Source organism: Cetorhinus maximus, unplaced genomic scaffold (assembly GCF_964194155.1).
Source record: "Cetorhinus maximus unplaced genomic scaffold, sCetMax3.hap1.1 HAP1_SCAFFOLD_1689, whole genome shotgun sequence".
NCBI lineage: Eukaryota > Metazoa > Chordata > Chondrichthyes > Lamniformes > Cetorhinidae > Cetorhinus > Cetorhinus maximus.
In genome coordinates this window covers 57,595-72,317 of record NW_027597629.1, presented here as the reverse complement: position 1 = coordinate 72,317, position 14,723 = coordinate 57,595, and the positions used below count along the sequence as shown (strand labels likewise).

General features: G+C 52.3%; 1 protein-coding gene across 5 annotated transcripts in view; it reads left to right on the top strand.

Annotated features, from left to right (window-relative positions):
- The first annotated feature begins 4,736 nt into the window (after positions 1-4,736).
- d2hgdh (D-2-hydroxyglutarate dehydrogenase) overlaps positions 4,737-14,723 on the top strand; it is a 40,246-nt gene continuing 30,259 nt past the window's right edge. For 2 of the 5 annotated variants that reach the window (XM_078536948.1, XM_078536946.1), the window contains exons 1-5: positions 4,962-5,566; positions 6,133-6,496; positions 12,147-12,204; positions 12,819-12,958; positions 13,535-13,728. In XM_078536948.1, coding sequence (XP_078393074.1) covers positions 6,139-6,496; positions 12,147-12,204; positions 12,819-12,958; positions 13,535-13,728 — 750 coding nt within the window. In that variant the 5' untranslated portion in view covers positions 4,962-5,566; positions 6,133-6,138. Of the gene's footprint in view, positions 4,816-4,961; positions 5,567-6,132; positions 6,497-9,523; positions 9,635-12,146; positions 12,205-12,818; positions 12,959-13,534; positions 13,729-14,723 lie in introns of those variants that run through there. The other 3 variants (XM_078536947.1, XM_078536949.1, XM_078536950.1) reach the window with 3 other exon arrangements.

Sequence of the window (14,723 nt, the reverse complement as noted above, 5' to 3'; positions counted from 1 at the left end):
TGACTCTACCACTTCACTTCCCCTCCCCTTCACTGTCCCCCTTCCCCTTCACTCACTGCCCCACTCTCCCCTCCCCCGACTCACCCCTCCCTCATCTCCCTCTCAACCTCCCCACATCCCCCTCCCCCACTCTTCCCCAGCCGGTCTCCCCTTCCCCTCCGCTCCCCTCCTCACACTAACTCTCACTCTACCCTTCCCACTCACTCTCGCCATCCGCTTCCCCTGCCAACTCCCCCTCCCCCATTCTCCTCAATGTGTTCCCTCTCTCCCACCTCCACCACCCCTCACCCTCCCCCCACCCATCCCACGCCCCCTCTTCCCCTCACTCTCCCCATCCCCCTCCCTCTCACCCTTCACCTCCCCCTACCACTCTCTGTCCCCTGCCCCTCCCTCTCCTCTACCCTCTCCCAGTCTCCCTCTCCTCCTCCCACCTCAAAGTCCGCCTCTCCCCTCCTCACTCCCTGTCCCCCCTCTCCCCTGCCTACATCCTGGTCCCCCTCTCCCCCCCACCCTCCCCCTTTCCCAGTCCGCCTCTCCCTTCCCCCTCTCCCTTACCCCCTCCCCATCCCAATCTTCTACACCCTCCCCGTCCCACTCTCCCCTCCCCGTCCTCCTCTAACCTCCAATCCTCCCTGTCCCATTCTTCTGCCCCCCCAATCTCCACTCCTCTCCCCCACTCCCCATCCCCCTCTCCTCTCACCCTCTCCCTTCCCATCCCCCCAGCCCGTCCACCTCAAACCTCCTCCCCTCCCCCTCCTGACACCTCTCCCCCCTCCCCCTCTCACTCCCCCCCCTCCTCCCGATCCCGTCTCCCCTACCCCTTTCTATCCCTCCAGCCGTCCACCTCAAAACCTCTTCCCCTCCCCTCCTGACCCATCTTCCCCCTCCCCATCCCCCTCTCCTCTCCTCTCACCATCTCCTCCCCTCGTCCCCTCCTCTCCTCTCCCCCTCCCCATAACCTGTCACCCTCTCTCCTCCCCCTCTCCCATTCCCCTCCCTCCTCTTTTCTCCTGTCCTTTGTGTACCTCTCCCCTCCGCTCTCTTCCACCTTTCCCCATTACCCCCACTCCCCGTCCACTCACCCCCTCCTTATCCACCTCCCTCTCCTCTCCGTTCCCCGCCCCCCCCTCCCCATTCCCTCATCCCCCTCCTTATCCACCTTCCTCTCTCCTCCCCCTCTCCTCTCCCTTCCCTGTCCCCCTCTCCCCATTCCCCTCCCTTCCCTGTCCCCCTCTCCCCATTCCCCTCCCTTTACCCCTCCCCCTCCCTTCGTCCGTCCTCTTCTCTGTTCCCCTCCCTTTCCCCCTCCTCATCTCTCATCCCTCTCCCCCATCTAACTTCCCCTCCCTCTCCCCTCCCCTCCCACCATGCCCCTCTCCTCTCCCCGGTCCATCCCTCTCTCCTCTCCCCCCTCCGCTCTCACTTACATCTCCTCTCTTTCCTCCCTTCCCCCCCACCTTCTCCTCCCCTCCCCCCCTCCTTGTTCCCCCCTCCCCCCTTGTTCCCCCCTCCCCCCCATCCTCCCCCCTTGTTCCCCCCTCCCCCCATCCTTGTTCGCCCCTCCCCCCTCCACCCCCTTGCTCCACCCCATCCTCCCTTGTTCCCCCCGTCCTCCCCCTCGTTCCCCCCCATCCTGCCCCCTTGTTCCCCCCCATCCTCCCCCCTTGTTCCCCCCCATCCTCCCCCCTTGCTCCCTCCTCCTCCTCCCCTTGTTCCACCCCTCCTCCCCCATGTCCCCTCCACCGTTCTCCTTCCTCCCCACGTTGCCCCCGCTCCATCCCCTCCTCCCCCCTTGTCCACCCTTCCCCACATTGTTCCCCTCCCCTCCCCCTATGTTCCCCCCTCACCCCCGTTCATCCCCCCCCTTGTCCCCCTCCTCCCCACCTTGTTCCCCCCTTCCTCTCCCCACCCTCCTCCCCACCTTGTTCCCCCCACCCTCCTCCCCCCCTTGTTCCCCCCACCCTCCTCCCCCCTTGTTCCCCCTCAACCTCCTCCCACCTTGTTCCCCCCCACCCTCTTCCCCCCCCACCCTCTTCCCCCCCCACCCACCTCTCCCCTTGTTGCCCCCGCTCCATCCCCTCCTCTCCCCTTAATCCCCCTTCCATCTTGTTCCCCCCACCCTCCTCCCCCCTTGCTCCCCACCTCCTGCTCCCCCTTGTACCACGCCCTCCTCCCCCCTTGTTCGCCCATCCCCGCTTGTTCCCCCCTCCCCCTTGTCCCCCCTCGTTCCCCCCTCCGCTCTTGTTCCCCCCTCCCCCCATTGTTCCCCTCCCTCCCCCACTGTTCCCCCGTCCCTCCCTCCCTGTTCCCCCCTCCCCCCCTATTCCCCCTCCCTCCCTCCTGTTCCCCCTCCACCCCCCGCTCCCCCTCCCTCCACCCCCCCTGTTCCCCCTCCCTCCCCCTGTTTCCCCTCCCTCCCCATGTTTCCCCCCTACCTCCCCCGTTCCCCACCCTCCCCCCCCCGTTCCCCTCTCCCTCCCTCCCCCCTTGTTCCCCCCTCCCTCCCTCACCCCTTGTTCCCCCTCCCTCCCCCCTTGTCCCCCTCCTCCCCACCTTGTTCCCCCCTTCCTCTCCCCACCTTGTTCCCCCCACCCTCCTCCCCCCCTTGTTCCCCCCACCCTCCTCCCCCTTGTTCCCCCTCAACCTCCTCCCACCTTGTCCCCCCCACCCTCTTCCCCCCCCCCACCCACCTCTCCCCTTGTTGCCCCCGCTCCATCCCCTCCTCTCCCCTTGTTCCCCCCGCTCCATCCCCTCCTCTCCCCTTGTTCCCCCCTCCCACCTTGTTCCCCCCACCCTCCTCCCCCCTTGCTCCCCCCTCCTCCTCCCCCTTGTACCACGCCCTCCTCCCCCCTTGTTCGCCCCTCCCCCTTGTCCCCCCTCATTCCCCCCTCCGCTCTTGTTCACCCCTCCCCCTTGTTCCCCCCTCCCCCCATTGTTCCCCTCCCTCCCCCACTGTTCCCCCGTCCCTCCCTCCCCCCTCCCTGTTCCCCCCTCCCCCCTGTTCCCCCTCCCTCCCTCCTGTTCCCCCTCCACCCCCCTCTTTTCCCCCCTCCCTCCCCCTGTTCCCGCTCCCTCCCCGTTTCCCCTCCCTCCCCATGTTTCCCCCTACCTCCCCCCGTTCCCAACCCTCCCCCCCCGTTCCCCCCTCCCTCCCTCCCTCCCCCTTGTTCCCCCCTCCCTCCCTCCCCCCTTGTTCCCCCCTCCCTCCCTCCCCCCTTGTTCCCCCCTCCCTCCCTCCCCCCTTGTTCCCCCTCCCTCCCTCCCCCCTTGTTCCCCCCTCCCTCCCTCCCCCCTTGTTCCCCCCTCCCTCCCTCCCCCCTTGTTCCCCCCTCCCTCCCTCCCCCCTTGTTCCCCCCTCCCTCCCTCCCCCCTTGTTCCCCCCTCCCTCCCTCCCCCCTTGTTCCCCCCTCCCTCCCTCCCCCCTTGTTCCCCCCTCCCTCCCTTCCCCCTTGTTCCCCCCTCCCTCCCTTCCCCCTTGTTCCCCCCTCCCTCCCTTCCCCCTTGTTCCCCCCCCACCACCCCCGTTTCCCCCTCCACCCCCCCTCTCCCGTTCCCCCCCCACCCCCCCCTCCCGTTCCCCCCCTCCCGATCCCCCCCTCCCCCCTCCCGTTTCCCCCCCTCCCGTTGCCCCCCCACCCCCCCTCCCCGTTCCCCCCCACCCCCCCTCCCCGTTCCCCCCCACCCCCCCTCCCCGTTCCCCCCCACCCCCCCTCCCCGTTCCCCCCCACCCCCCCTCCCGTTTCCCCCCACCCCCCCTCCCGTTTCCCCCCCACCCCCCCTCCCGTTTCCCCCCCACCCCCTCCCGTTCCCCCCCCACCCCCCTCCCGTTCTCCCCCCACCCCCCTCCCGTTCTCCCCCCCACGTCTCCCCCCTCGCCCCCCCACGTCTCCCCCCCCGCCCCCCCTCGTCTCCCCCCCCACCCCCCCTCGTCTCCCCCCCCTCGTCTCCCCCCCCCTCGTCTCCCCCCCACCCCCCCTCGTCTCCCCCCCACCCCCCCTCGTCTCCCCCCCACCCCTCCTCGTCTCCCCCCCCACCCCCCCTCGTCTCCCCCCCCACCCCTCCTCGTCTCCCCCCCCACCCCTCCTCGTCTCCCCCCCCACCCCTCCTCGTCTCCCTCCCCCCTCCCTCCCTCGTTCCCCCCTCTCCCCCTTGTTTCCGCCCCTTCCCCCCCCTCGTTCCCCCCACCTCGTTCCCCCCCTCCCCCCTCCCCCTCCCCCTCGTTCCCCCCCTCCCCCTCCCCCCCCCCTCGTTCCCCCCTCCCCCTCCCCCCTCGTTCCCCCCTCCCCCTCCCCCTCCCCCCTCGTTCCCCCCTCCCCCTCCCCCCTCGTTCCCCCCTCCCCCTCGTTCCCCCCTCCCCCTCCCCCCTCGTTCCCCCTCCCCCCTCGTTCCCCCCTCCCCCTCCCCCCTCGTTCCCCCCTCCCCCTCCCCCCTCGTTCCCCCCACCCCCACCCCCTCCTCCCCCCTACCTCCTCCCCCCTCCTCCCCCTCCTCCCCCCCTCCCCCCCTCCTCCTCCTCCCCTCCCCCCCTCCTCCTCCTCCCCCCCCTCGTTCCCCCCACCCCCACCTCCCCCCCACCTCCTCCCCCCCTCCCCCTCCCCCCCCCTCCTTCTTGTTCCCCCGCCCCCCCCCCCTCCTTCTTGTTCCCCCGCACCCCCCCCCCCCTCCTCCTCCTTCTTGTTCCCCGCCTCCTCCTCCCCTTGTTTCCCCCCCACCCCGGTCTCCCTTGTTCCCCTCTCCCCCTCCCCATCCCTCTCTTTCCCCGCCCCCTCTCCAATCTCGGGCGGCCCTCAAGCCCCGGGCTCGATTCTGACTCGGGTAGGCGCCGGCCCGCTCGGCATTCACGGGGATCCTTCCCCTTCACCCCCGCTGGCGGCTGGGAGTCACCGGGGTCCGGAGCGGCGGAAAGGACAGCGGTGCCGAGTGTGGAGAGGGGGAGAGGCCCCGGCCCCGGCCCCGGCCCCGGGTCCCGGGTCCCGGCTCCCGGCTCCAGCTGGGCCTGTCCCCAGCGCCTGGCCTCCAGGCCCGGGTTGCCGGGCTGCAGATTCCCCTGACCCTGTTCTCACGCGCTCCTGTCGTCACAATAGGAACAGGAGGAGGCCATTCAGCCCCTCAAAGCTGCTGCCCCACCGGGGACCAGCTCACTCCACCTTTATCTCCCAATACCTTTGGGGTTAACACAAACCAATCTCAGATCTAACGCTGATCCAGCCATTGTGGGAGAAAGCTCCAATCTTTTACCATCCCTTATGTGGAGAAGTGTTTCCTAATTTCACTCCTGAAAGGTCTGACTCTAATTTTTACACTCTGTCCCCATAGTCTGAGACCCCCAACCAGTGAAAATAGTTTCTTCCAATGTATTGGCCAACTTAATATCCTGAGAATTTGGATCTTCTAAATTCCAGGGCGTACAACACCAGTTTGTGTAATCTCTCCTCATAATTTAACCCAGAGAGTCCACGTAACATCCTGGCAAATCAACATTGCACTTCCTCCAAGGCTGAGTCATCCTTCCAAAGCTGCCGAGAACTGCTCCAGTGTGGTCTGACCAGGGCTTTGTATAACTGATGTATGATTTCTACTCCCTTGAAATCTAGTCCTCTAGATATAAAGGCCAGCATTCCATTAGCCTTTCTGACTACTTTCTGTACCTGTTCATGACATTTTAATGATCTTTGTACCAGGACTTTCAAGTCTCTTTGGACCCTCACTGTTTCTAGGTTTTCACCATTTGAAGAGTACCCTGATTTGTCCTTTTTAGGCCTGAAGAGGAAGATTGCACATTTGCCGACATTGAAATCCATTTTCCATATTCACAATCTACCAATATCGCTTTGTAATTTTACACTTCCTTCTATACAGTCTACAATGCCACCTAGCTTTGCATCATCAACACATTTAGATATGGGGATTAGACTCTTTATCCTGCGTAGACTTGATGGGCTGAATGGGCTCCTGTTCAGTAAATATCTATGTTTCTATGATATGGATATCATGGCCTAGCTCTCCATCCTCCTGTCATTAGATTTTTCATGAATTTTCCCTCATCCCTTCCCTAATTAGATTCTTGGGCTGTCCCTCTATCCTACCATCATTAGGTTCTCATGATCTGTTTCTTTATCTCCCATGCGTTAGGTTTTCATGACTTCTCCAGCTGTCCTGTGCTCTGCAATGCAGCGTCATAGAGCTCTGTTCAAACAGTGGTTGCTTGTCTCTGGCAGAAAATCCAGGGCATCTTCAGCCCATCTCCCTATGCCACCCACTCTCAGCAAACACAATGGCCAGCTGCAGCCAAGGAGGAGGCAATTCCACTGGACCACTAGATCCAGGAGTCAAGATGTGGAGTTCACGCATGTGCGATACAATGTCCAACGGTTAGGATTTGCTGCTGTCACGACAGAAGACATGATGTTCTTTGATAGTCTGCTGCCTGGCCGTGTGGTGACTGATCCCGATATTCTGGAAGCGAGCAATGTAGACTGGTTGCAGACATTGCGAGGTAGGGCTGCATTTCCTGTTGGGTCTAAGTCTAGTATCTTAAACTTAAATAAGGGCAACTATGTGGGGATGAAAACTGAGTTAGTTGAAGTGAACTGGGAAACTAGGCTAGAGGATAGATCAATAGAGAAGCAGTGGCAGACATTTAAGGGGATATTTCAGATTATTCAGAATAAGTACATTCCTATTATAAAGAAAAATTCTAGGAGGAAGATCCACCATCCGTGGTTAACTAAAGAAGTTAAGGAAAGCATCAAACTTAAGGAAAAAGCATACAACTCTGCAAAGATGAGTGGCAGGACAGATGATTGGACAGAGTATAAAGAACGGCAGAGAATGACTAAAAGGTTAATCAGGAGAAAGAGATTAGAGAATGAGAGGAAGCTAGCTAGAAATGTAAAAACAGATAGCAAGAGTTTCTACAGGTATTTAAAAAGGAAAAGAGTAAGTAAAGTGATTGTTGGTCCTCTGGAGAGTGACAGTGGGGAGTTAATAGTAGATAATAAGGAAATGGTGGAAGAAATGAACAAATATTTTGCTTCTGTGTTCACTATAGAGGATATAAAAAACATTCCAGTAATAGCTGCAAATCAGGAGATGAACAGGAGAAAGGAACTTGGTGAAATTACAATCACTAGGAAAATGGTACTGAGCAAATTGATGGAGCTGCAGGCTGGCAAGTCTCTGTGTCCCGATGGACTACATCCTAGGGTCTTAAAAGTGGTGGCTAATGAGGTAGTTGATGTGCTGGTGTTAACTTTCCAAAATTTGCTAGATTCTGGAAAGGATCCATCAGTTTGGAAAGTAGCAAATATGACCCCTCTATTCAAGAAGAGAGGGAGGTAGAAAACATAACTATAGGCCAGTTAGCTTGACGTCTATTGTGGGGATGTTGTTATAATCGATCAATAAGGAGGTTATAGCTGGGCACTTAGAAGAGCTCAAGGCAATCAGGAAGAGTCAGCATGGTTTTGTGAAAGGAAAATCATGTTTAACCAATTTATTGGAGTTTTTTGAAGGAGTAACTGCATTTCATGTTGGGTCTAAGACTAGTATCTTAAACTTAAGTAAGGGCAACCATGTGGGGATGAAAACTGAGCTAGTTGAAGTGAACTGGGAAACTAGGCTAGAGCATACATCAATAGAGAAGCAGTGGCAGACATTTAAGGGGATATTTTAGAGTATTCAGAATAAGTACATTCTTATTATAAAGAAAAATTCTAGTAGGAGGACGCACCATCCATGGTTAACTAAAGGGGAGCGGGTAGATGTACTGTCCTTGGATTTCCAGAAGGCATTTGATAAGGTGTCACATCAAAGGTTATTACAGAAAATAAAAGTGCATGGTGTAGGGGGTGACATATTAGCATGGAAAGAAGATTGGCTGGCTGGCAGAAAGCAGAGAGTATGCATAAATTGGTCTTTTTCTGATTGACAGGATGTGACGAGTGGAGCCCCACAGGGGTCTGTACTGGGGCCTCAACCTTTTACGATTTACATCAATGATTTAGATGAAGGGAGTGAAGGCATGGTGGCTGAATTTGCAGATGACACAAAGATAGGTAAGAAAGTATGTAGAGAAAAGGACATGGGGAGGTTGTAGATGGATATAGATAGGTTGAGTGAGTGGGCAAAGATCTGGCAAATGGAGTTTAATGTGGGAAAATGTGAAGCTGTTCACGTTGGCGGAAGAACTAAAAAGCAGAGTATTACTTAAATGGAGAAAGGCTGCATAATTCTGAGGTGCAGAGAAATCTAGGTGTTATAGTATATGAGTCACAAAAAGTTAGTTTGCAGGTACAGCAAGTAATTAAGAAGATTAATGGAATGCTATCCTTTATTATGAAGGGAATTGAACATAAAAGTAAGGATGTTATGCTTCAGTTATACAGGGCATTGGTGAGACCACATCTCGAATACTGTGTGCAGTTTTGGTCTCCTTATTTAAGGAAGGATGTAAATGCATTTGAGACGGTTCAAAGATGGTTTATTAGATTGATACCTGGAATGAGTGGGTTGTCTTATCAGGAAAGGTTGGACAAGACTGAACTTGTTTCCACTGGAGTTTAGAAGAGTAAGGGCTAATTTGTTTGAAGTATACAAGATCCTGAATGGCCTTTACAAGGTGGACATTGAAAGGATGTTTCCTCTTGTGGGTGAGTCCAGAACTCTTAAAATTAGGGGTCACCCTTTTAGGACAGAGATGAGGAGAATTTTTTTCTTTCAGAGGGTTGTGTGACTTTGGAACTCTCTGCCTCAGAAGGTGGTGAAGCCGGGGTCATTGAATATTTTTAAGGCAGAGGTAGATAGATTCTTGTTAGGCAAGGGAATCAAAGGTTAACAGGGTTAGATGGGAAAGTGGAAATCAAAATATAAGAAGATCAGCCATGATCTTATTGAATGGCGGAGCAGGGTTGAGGGGCCGAATGGTCTACTCCTGTTCCTATTTCTTATGTTCTTATGTTCAGGTAAGATATGGGGATCCCAAAGTGTGAGGGAACAGGATGATCTCATAATTTGTCCCATAGGTAAATTCTCGGTCTTAAAGTTAACTTGGCCATGGGTGGATGGGGGATGGTGGAGATCAGGCACTTCTCTGTGTAGAGGGGGAGATGTCCTGAGCTTTTCCTGTGTGCCAAGTAAGTCTTCCCCCTGACTTTTCACTGTGTTGTATTGAAATTTAATGTAGGTTTGAGTTGTTTATGTGTGGAATAAATGATGCCCAAGGGTGACTTACAGGTTGTTATCTAAGCAAAGTATCTATTGAATGATGGAAGCATCAGGAACTACAACTTTCAGTAATACAATGCCTTAAACATATAAAAAAGCTGCTTCGCAATGAGGGTTAGGGAGCTAAGCCTGAGCCATGAATGGGCAAAAAGTATGACTGGCAGCTTTGCTGAAAAGGCAGGATTTTAGTCCATTTTTATTGGCAGAGGGAGGAGAGGAGAGGGTTTGGGGGGGGGTGGGGCTAGTAGCTGAAGGCTCTGCCACCGTTTGAACAGAGCTGTATGATGCTGCATTGCAGAGCACAGGAGGACAGCTGGACAAGTCATGAAAACCTAACGCATGGGACACAAGGAAACTGAACATGGGAACCTAATGACGGGAGGATGAAGGGATGGAAGAAAGAGAGAATGTAAGGGTTAGCTGATGTCGTGCCAGCAGTACTAACTCAAAATCGGGAGGGTAATTCTGCAGCTACTGCAAAGCCGTTGTAACTAATCACGAGATTCAAGTACTTTGGCAAAATTTTTACCAGCACAATGTGGGTACCGTTGCTGGGACTAAGTGTGGGTCCTGAACTGGTGTAAGGGAATGGTGGGACTGTGGAGAGGATTTTTCTGACGGTGGCCAATTAAGAAGCTGCTGCCAGTACCGCCGTGCCATTCAGTATGGTGGCCTGCCTCTCCGAACTAGTGGCCCAATCGGAAGGATCAGCAGCTCTGGAGCACTGGCAGTACAACCATTATAAATGGCCATGCCTGAAATTGTAGGGAGAAGGAGGGGGCGTCTTCATGGTGAGGCACCTTTAAAGGGCTGGAGGGAATGATTTTTAATGTGCCCGAACCAGGCTGGCAGGTCTCAGCAGTCAAAGGAGTGAGCCCTCCAGTGGTGGTGTTGGACTGGCAGGGGCGGGCATTGCAACGGTGGGGGGTGGGTGTTCCTTCATGGGATATGAAGCCCCTGTGAAGTCACCCCCCCCCCCACCCCCCACAAACCCACGGAAACCGTGGGAAGCCACCCTAATCTACATGGCGGGCTCCTCACGTGGCGGGGGGTCCATTCCGATGCTGGTAACATGCTGAGCTGGTGCCATTCCTGTCTTTCAGAATATCCCATGGCAGCTGGAAGAGGTCGGGCTTTCCTTCCACTGCCATTTTACAGCGCACCCACCTCTCAGCCTGCCTCCACAGGGCTAGTAAAATCTCAGCTATTCTGCCTAAAATTAAAAATACCTGAGAGTGAGTTACTGGCTGGAATCTAATTGAGGGGTTTGGGTAGTTTTTGTATAGAATAATAGATAACTGGGAATGAGTTGTAGGCTGAGATCTAATCAAGTGATTTTTGCGGAATTTATAATAACAGATGACCAGGAGTATGTTACAGACTGGAATATAGTTGAGGAATTTGGCTAGTTTATGTATAGAATAACAGAGACCCTGAGAGTGAGTTACAGCCTTGTTATGATCCGGTTAGGGACCGGATAACTTTTTGTTCAAAGTTTGAAACCCCAGCTACTCACTGGGAGAATAAAGCCACAAGATTACACAGCTTTAAAAAGCAACATAAGTTTTACAAAGTCATAAAAGTAAAATAATTTACAACATCTGTCTTATATTCTAACAATCAGAATTAACACGAGGTAAATATGAATTAACAGGCAAACTGTGACCAAACACGCCACACTGCACATTAAGTGGCAGATGTGACCAAGAGAGATCCCCTGGATTCCTCAGCAACCTACCCAGATGTCAGTGACCACAGTGAGTCACAAAATCTCATCACTACGCTGGCGCTGCCCCTGGGTTTTGCTGACTGCCAGTCCCCCAGCTGCACCAAGCTATAAATGGCTTCCAGGGCTTCTTCGGAGCCCTAACCCTCTTCAACATGGAACCAGCAACCTTCTGTCACTTTCTCAGCTCCCTTGGATTGAGGCTTAACTGCTTGGAGCCTGCTAATAGCTCCCAGGGCTTCTCTGTGAGCTGCAAACCACACAAGGTCCAAACTGCAACAAACACACAGATAAATTGGAACCAGAGAACCTTCTTAAGATCCATCCATCTGTATGACGACTTAGCCTTTCAGGGTTCACTGAATGCTTTTAAACTAATTTAGCTTTAACTCCCAAAACAAAACATTCTCTGGGTTGCACTTCTTTGCAAGCAGTGTCGACATTGTGTCTCCAGTTCTCCAGCTAAGTGAGCCCACTTACTGTTTTATGGTCCACCTCTTCTGACTCTATTAAACAAACATGGGTAACCTTCTGAACTTCCACTTTCTTTTAGGCGTTCTGGCAATTTCTAAAGCCCGGCATTTTAGTTACCTTATCTTCACAACAATAATCTTCCCAGAACTAAGCATCACCTCTAAAATCTTAACATGAACCATGAACTAGAGATTTGTCACAGGCTGGAATCTAATCGTGTGATTTGGGGAGTTTAGATGTAGATTAATGGATACACAAGTGAGTTACAGGCTGGAATTTAATTCAGGGGCTTGGGGAATTTATACATAAAGTATATCAGACACACGGGAGTGAGCTGCAGTCTGGGATCTAATCAAGATATTCAGATGGTTTTTACATAGAATAATAGTTCTTCTGAAGTGAGTTACAATCTGCGATCTGATGGTTCAGCCTGGAATCATTAACTTTATCTCAGATTATTATTTCTGTGTATTCAGTAAACCCTGATACTGAATCATACCTGTAGATGATTTGATTAGGGAGGTGCAAGATCAACCAGAAAGACTGGGACTGTTGAAAACTCGAGCGAAGCAGGCTGTGTGTTGCTAACTAGCATTAGAGGGTGATATTTTATAATCTGAAGATTACTGAAAATGCTGATAATAGTGATTTGTTATTATGTGATTCACTTATTATTGATCAATGAGTAACTAATGATTGTTAAATTTGTTTGTAACTGCAGGCCGCAGCCAGGTGTTACTGCGACCTCAGACAACAGAAGAGGTTTCTCAGGTACTCAGGTAATGCACCTTTAATCGTCCTTTCATGTCATGTTTCTGTTACTCACAGGCTGAATTCCAGCGGCACACAAGGTCCAGGACTAGTTTATATTGTATGTACAGTGTCCCAAGCTGATCATATCACATACACAATAAAAATATGGCCTGTGTGAATTACAAGAATCCCGAGGCTTTCTATGGGTTGCACCCTGCACAGGATAAAGCAGGATAAGGATGGAATACATACTTTGGATATTTGATGTGATTGGGATTAATACTCACAGTGTAACTGGCTGTTTATAAATACTAATAATACTAACTAACAATTAATCATTTGTAGGGCTACGGGGAAAAGGTGGGGGACTGGGACTAGATCAGTTGCTCTTGCTGAGAGCTGGCACAGACATAATGGGCTGAACGACCTCCTTCTATACTGTAATCATTTCATAATTCTATGAAAGTGGTACATGATTAGCATTAAGCTTGGGGTATGATTGGCACTAACAATCACTGTGAGATTGGCACTAATACTCCCAGAGCTCCTTCTGAGCTCTAGCCCTCTTCAGCATGGAACCAGCTACTTTGGAACGACAGTATTGTATTGGCTCTGACAGTAAGCTGTTTGCTTTCTTAAGATACTGTAATGATCGGAACCTGGCTGTGAACCCTCAGGGGGGCAACACTGGATTGGTGGGAGGGAGTGTACCAGTGTTCGATGAGATAATTGTTTCCACTGCTCAAATGGACAACATCATCAGTTTCAACACTAACTCTGGTAAGAACAGCTTTCTTTGCTCTCAATTGTACATAGAAGCATTGGCACCTCAACAGCAAATAATTCCCAACGTTCAACCCTTGACCAAGCCCAAGAGTAACTGCTATTATTCCTAGAATGTTGAATGTTGTGAATGATCCCACTTACTTGTTCACAATGTGACTCTCCCTTTCCCAATTGCAGTGACACTCCCCTTGTCATGAATACATTAATGGCAGGATTCATTGTCCAGCTCCAGAATTACCATTAAACCCCAATTACATAAGGTGGGTGTTGAGTTAGGGCCTCAGTATCCCCAGGCCAGAGAGGGAGAAGACACAATCTGTTGAATTCTGCCCTGTGATTTCTTCTGGAAAGTGCAGAGAAGGGATCAAGTGTGGCTGTATTGACTTCCAATCCTTTGTCAGCAGTCATATGATAAAGGATCATTTGGGCAAGGCTCTGAAAGGAATCTAGTCGCAGTAATTGGAGAGCACATTCAGGAGAGGAGGAAATATGGGATAAAACATTTTGGAGAAACTATAAGAACAGGGATCAACGTCAAACTCCTGTGTCTCTGTAAATCTGTGCTTTCAGGAGTGCTTAGCTGCCAGGCTGGCTGCATTTTGGAAAACTTGAACAATTACCTTGAGGAACGAGATTTTATCATGCCCCTTGACCTGGGGTCGAAAGGTAGTTGTCACATCGGCGGGAATGTGGCAACCAACGCTGGCGGACTGAGATTGCTGAGGTATGGTTCTCTGCGTGGGACAGTACTGGGACTGGAAGTGGTAAGAAACAGTTACAGTTCGTTGACAGTGATGAGGAACAAACTGGCACAGTTTTATGAAATGTAATGTGAATCCCCTGCTGTAGAAACAGTGCAGTTCCAGGTCCTTCCCTACTGTTAATTGATCCACACTGGTTGGTGAAGTTAAAACTGAGACACAGCTGCTTTCTTTGCTGGAGAGAGTTTATGACTTAGTGCACAGTCAACACTACTCCAACCCCCCAGTGTCCCAGTTTCATAGGTGTACAAATACCCATCACCTGTTTAACAATTGCCATTAATTGCCATTAAACCTTAATAATGTAGTTAGTAAGACATTGACAGATCCCCATCTTTTCTTTTAAATTAAAACTTTTTGAAAACTCGAGAACAATCTTTCAACCGAAAAGAAACAAAATTATATGTATCTTTCCATCTTCTATGTCTCACATTATATGATAACCAACCATTATTAGATCCCACATTCCCCCTTCTTTAAACAATTTTTTTTCTCTTCTTTACCATATAGAAATAATTACAAAGCAAAGAAAATATCAGGTTTCCATATTCTCATTCTCATTCATTCTCACAAGGTGTCCCTCTTCCAACACATCTAACAGTTTCTTGGAGCAAGCACTTCGCTTTGTCAAACAGCCTGACAATTGGTGACTTGCATCCACCCATTCTATTTTGAAATCTCTCTTCTTTCCAACATTTCCTTTATGCTAGCAAGGTCAATACTCAACCTTTTTTCATTGACACCCTCTGTCGAATGAACATTGTCCCAAAGAGAACGGTTATCCAAAAGTGGGCAAACTTTTTTCATACTGCCCCTTGTGTTTCCTTCAGTATATTAGATAAGTACACCCCCATATCTACCTTTTCAACTAATGCCAGTGTTTCAGCAGCTAAGGTGCTCTGAAATACCCTTTTATTTTTTTCACTTCCCAGGCTACTGGACAACATTTAATATTCTTTCCAACCAAGAATATGATAAACCCCACTGTGCTAGAACAT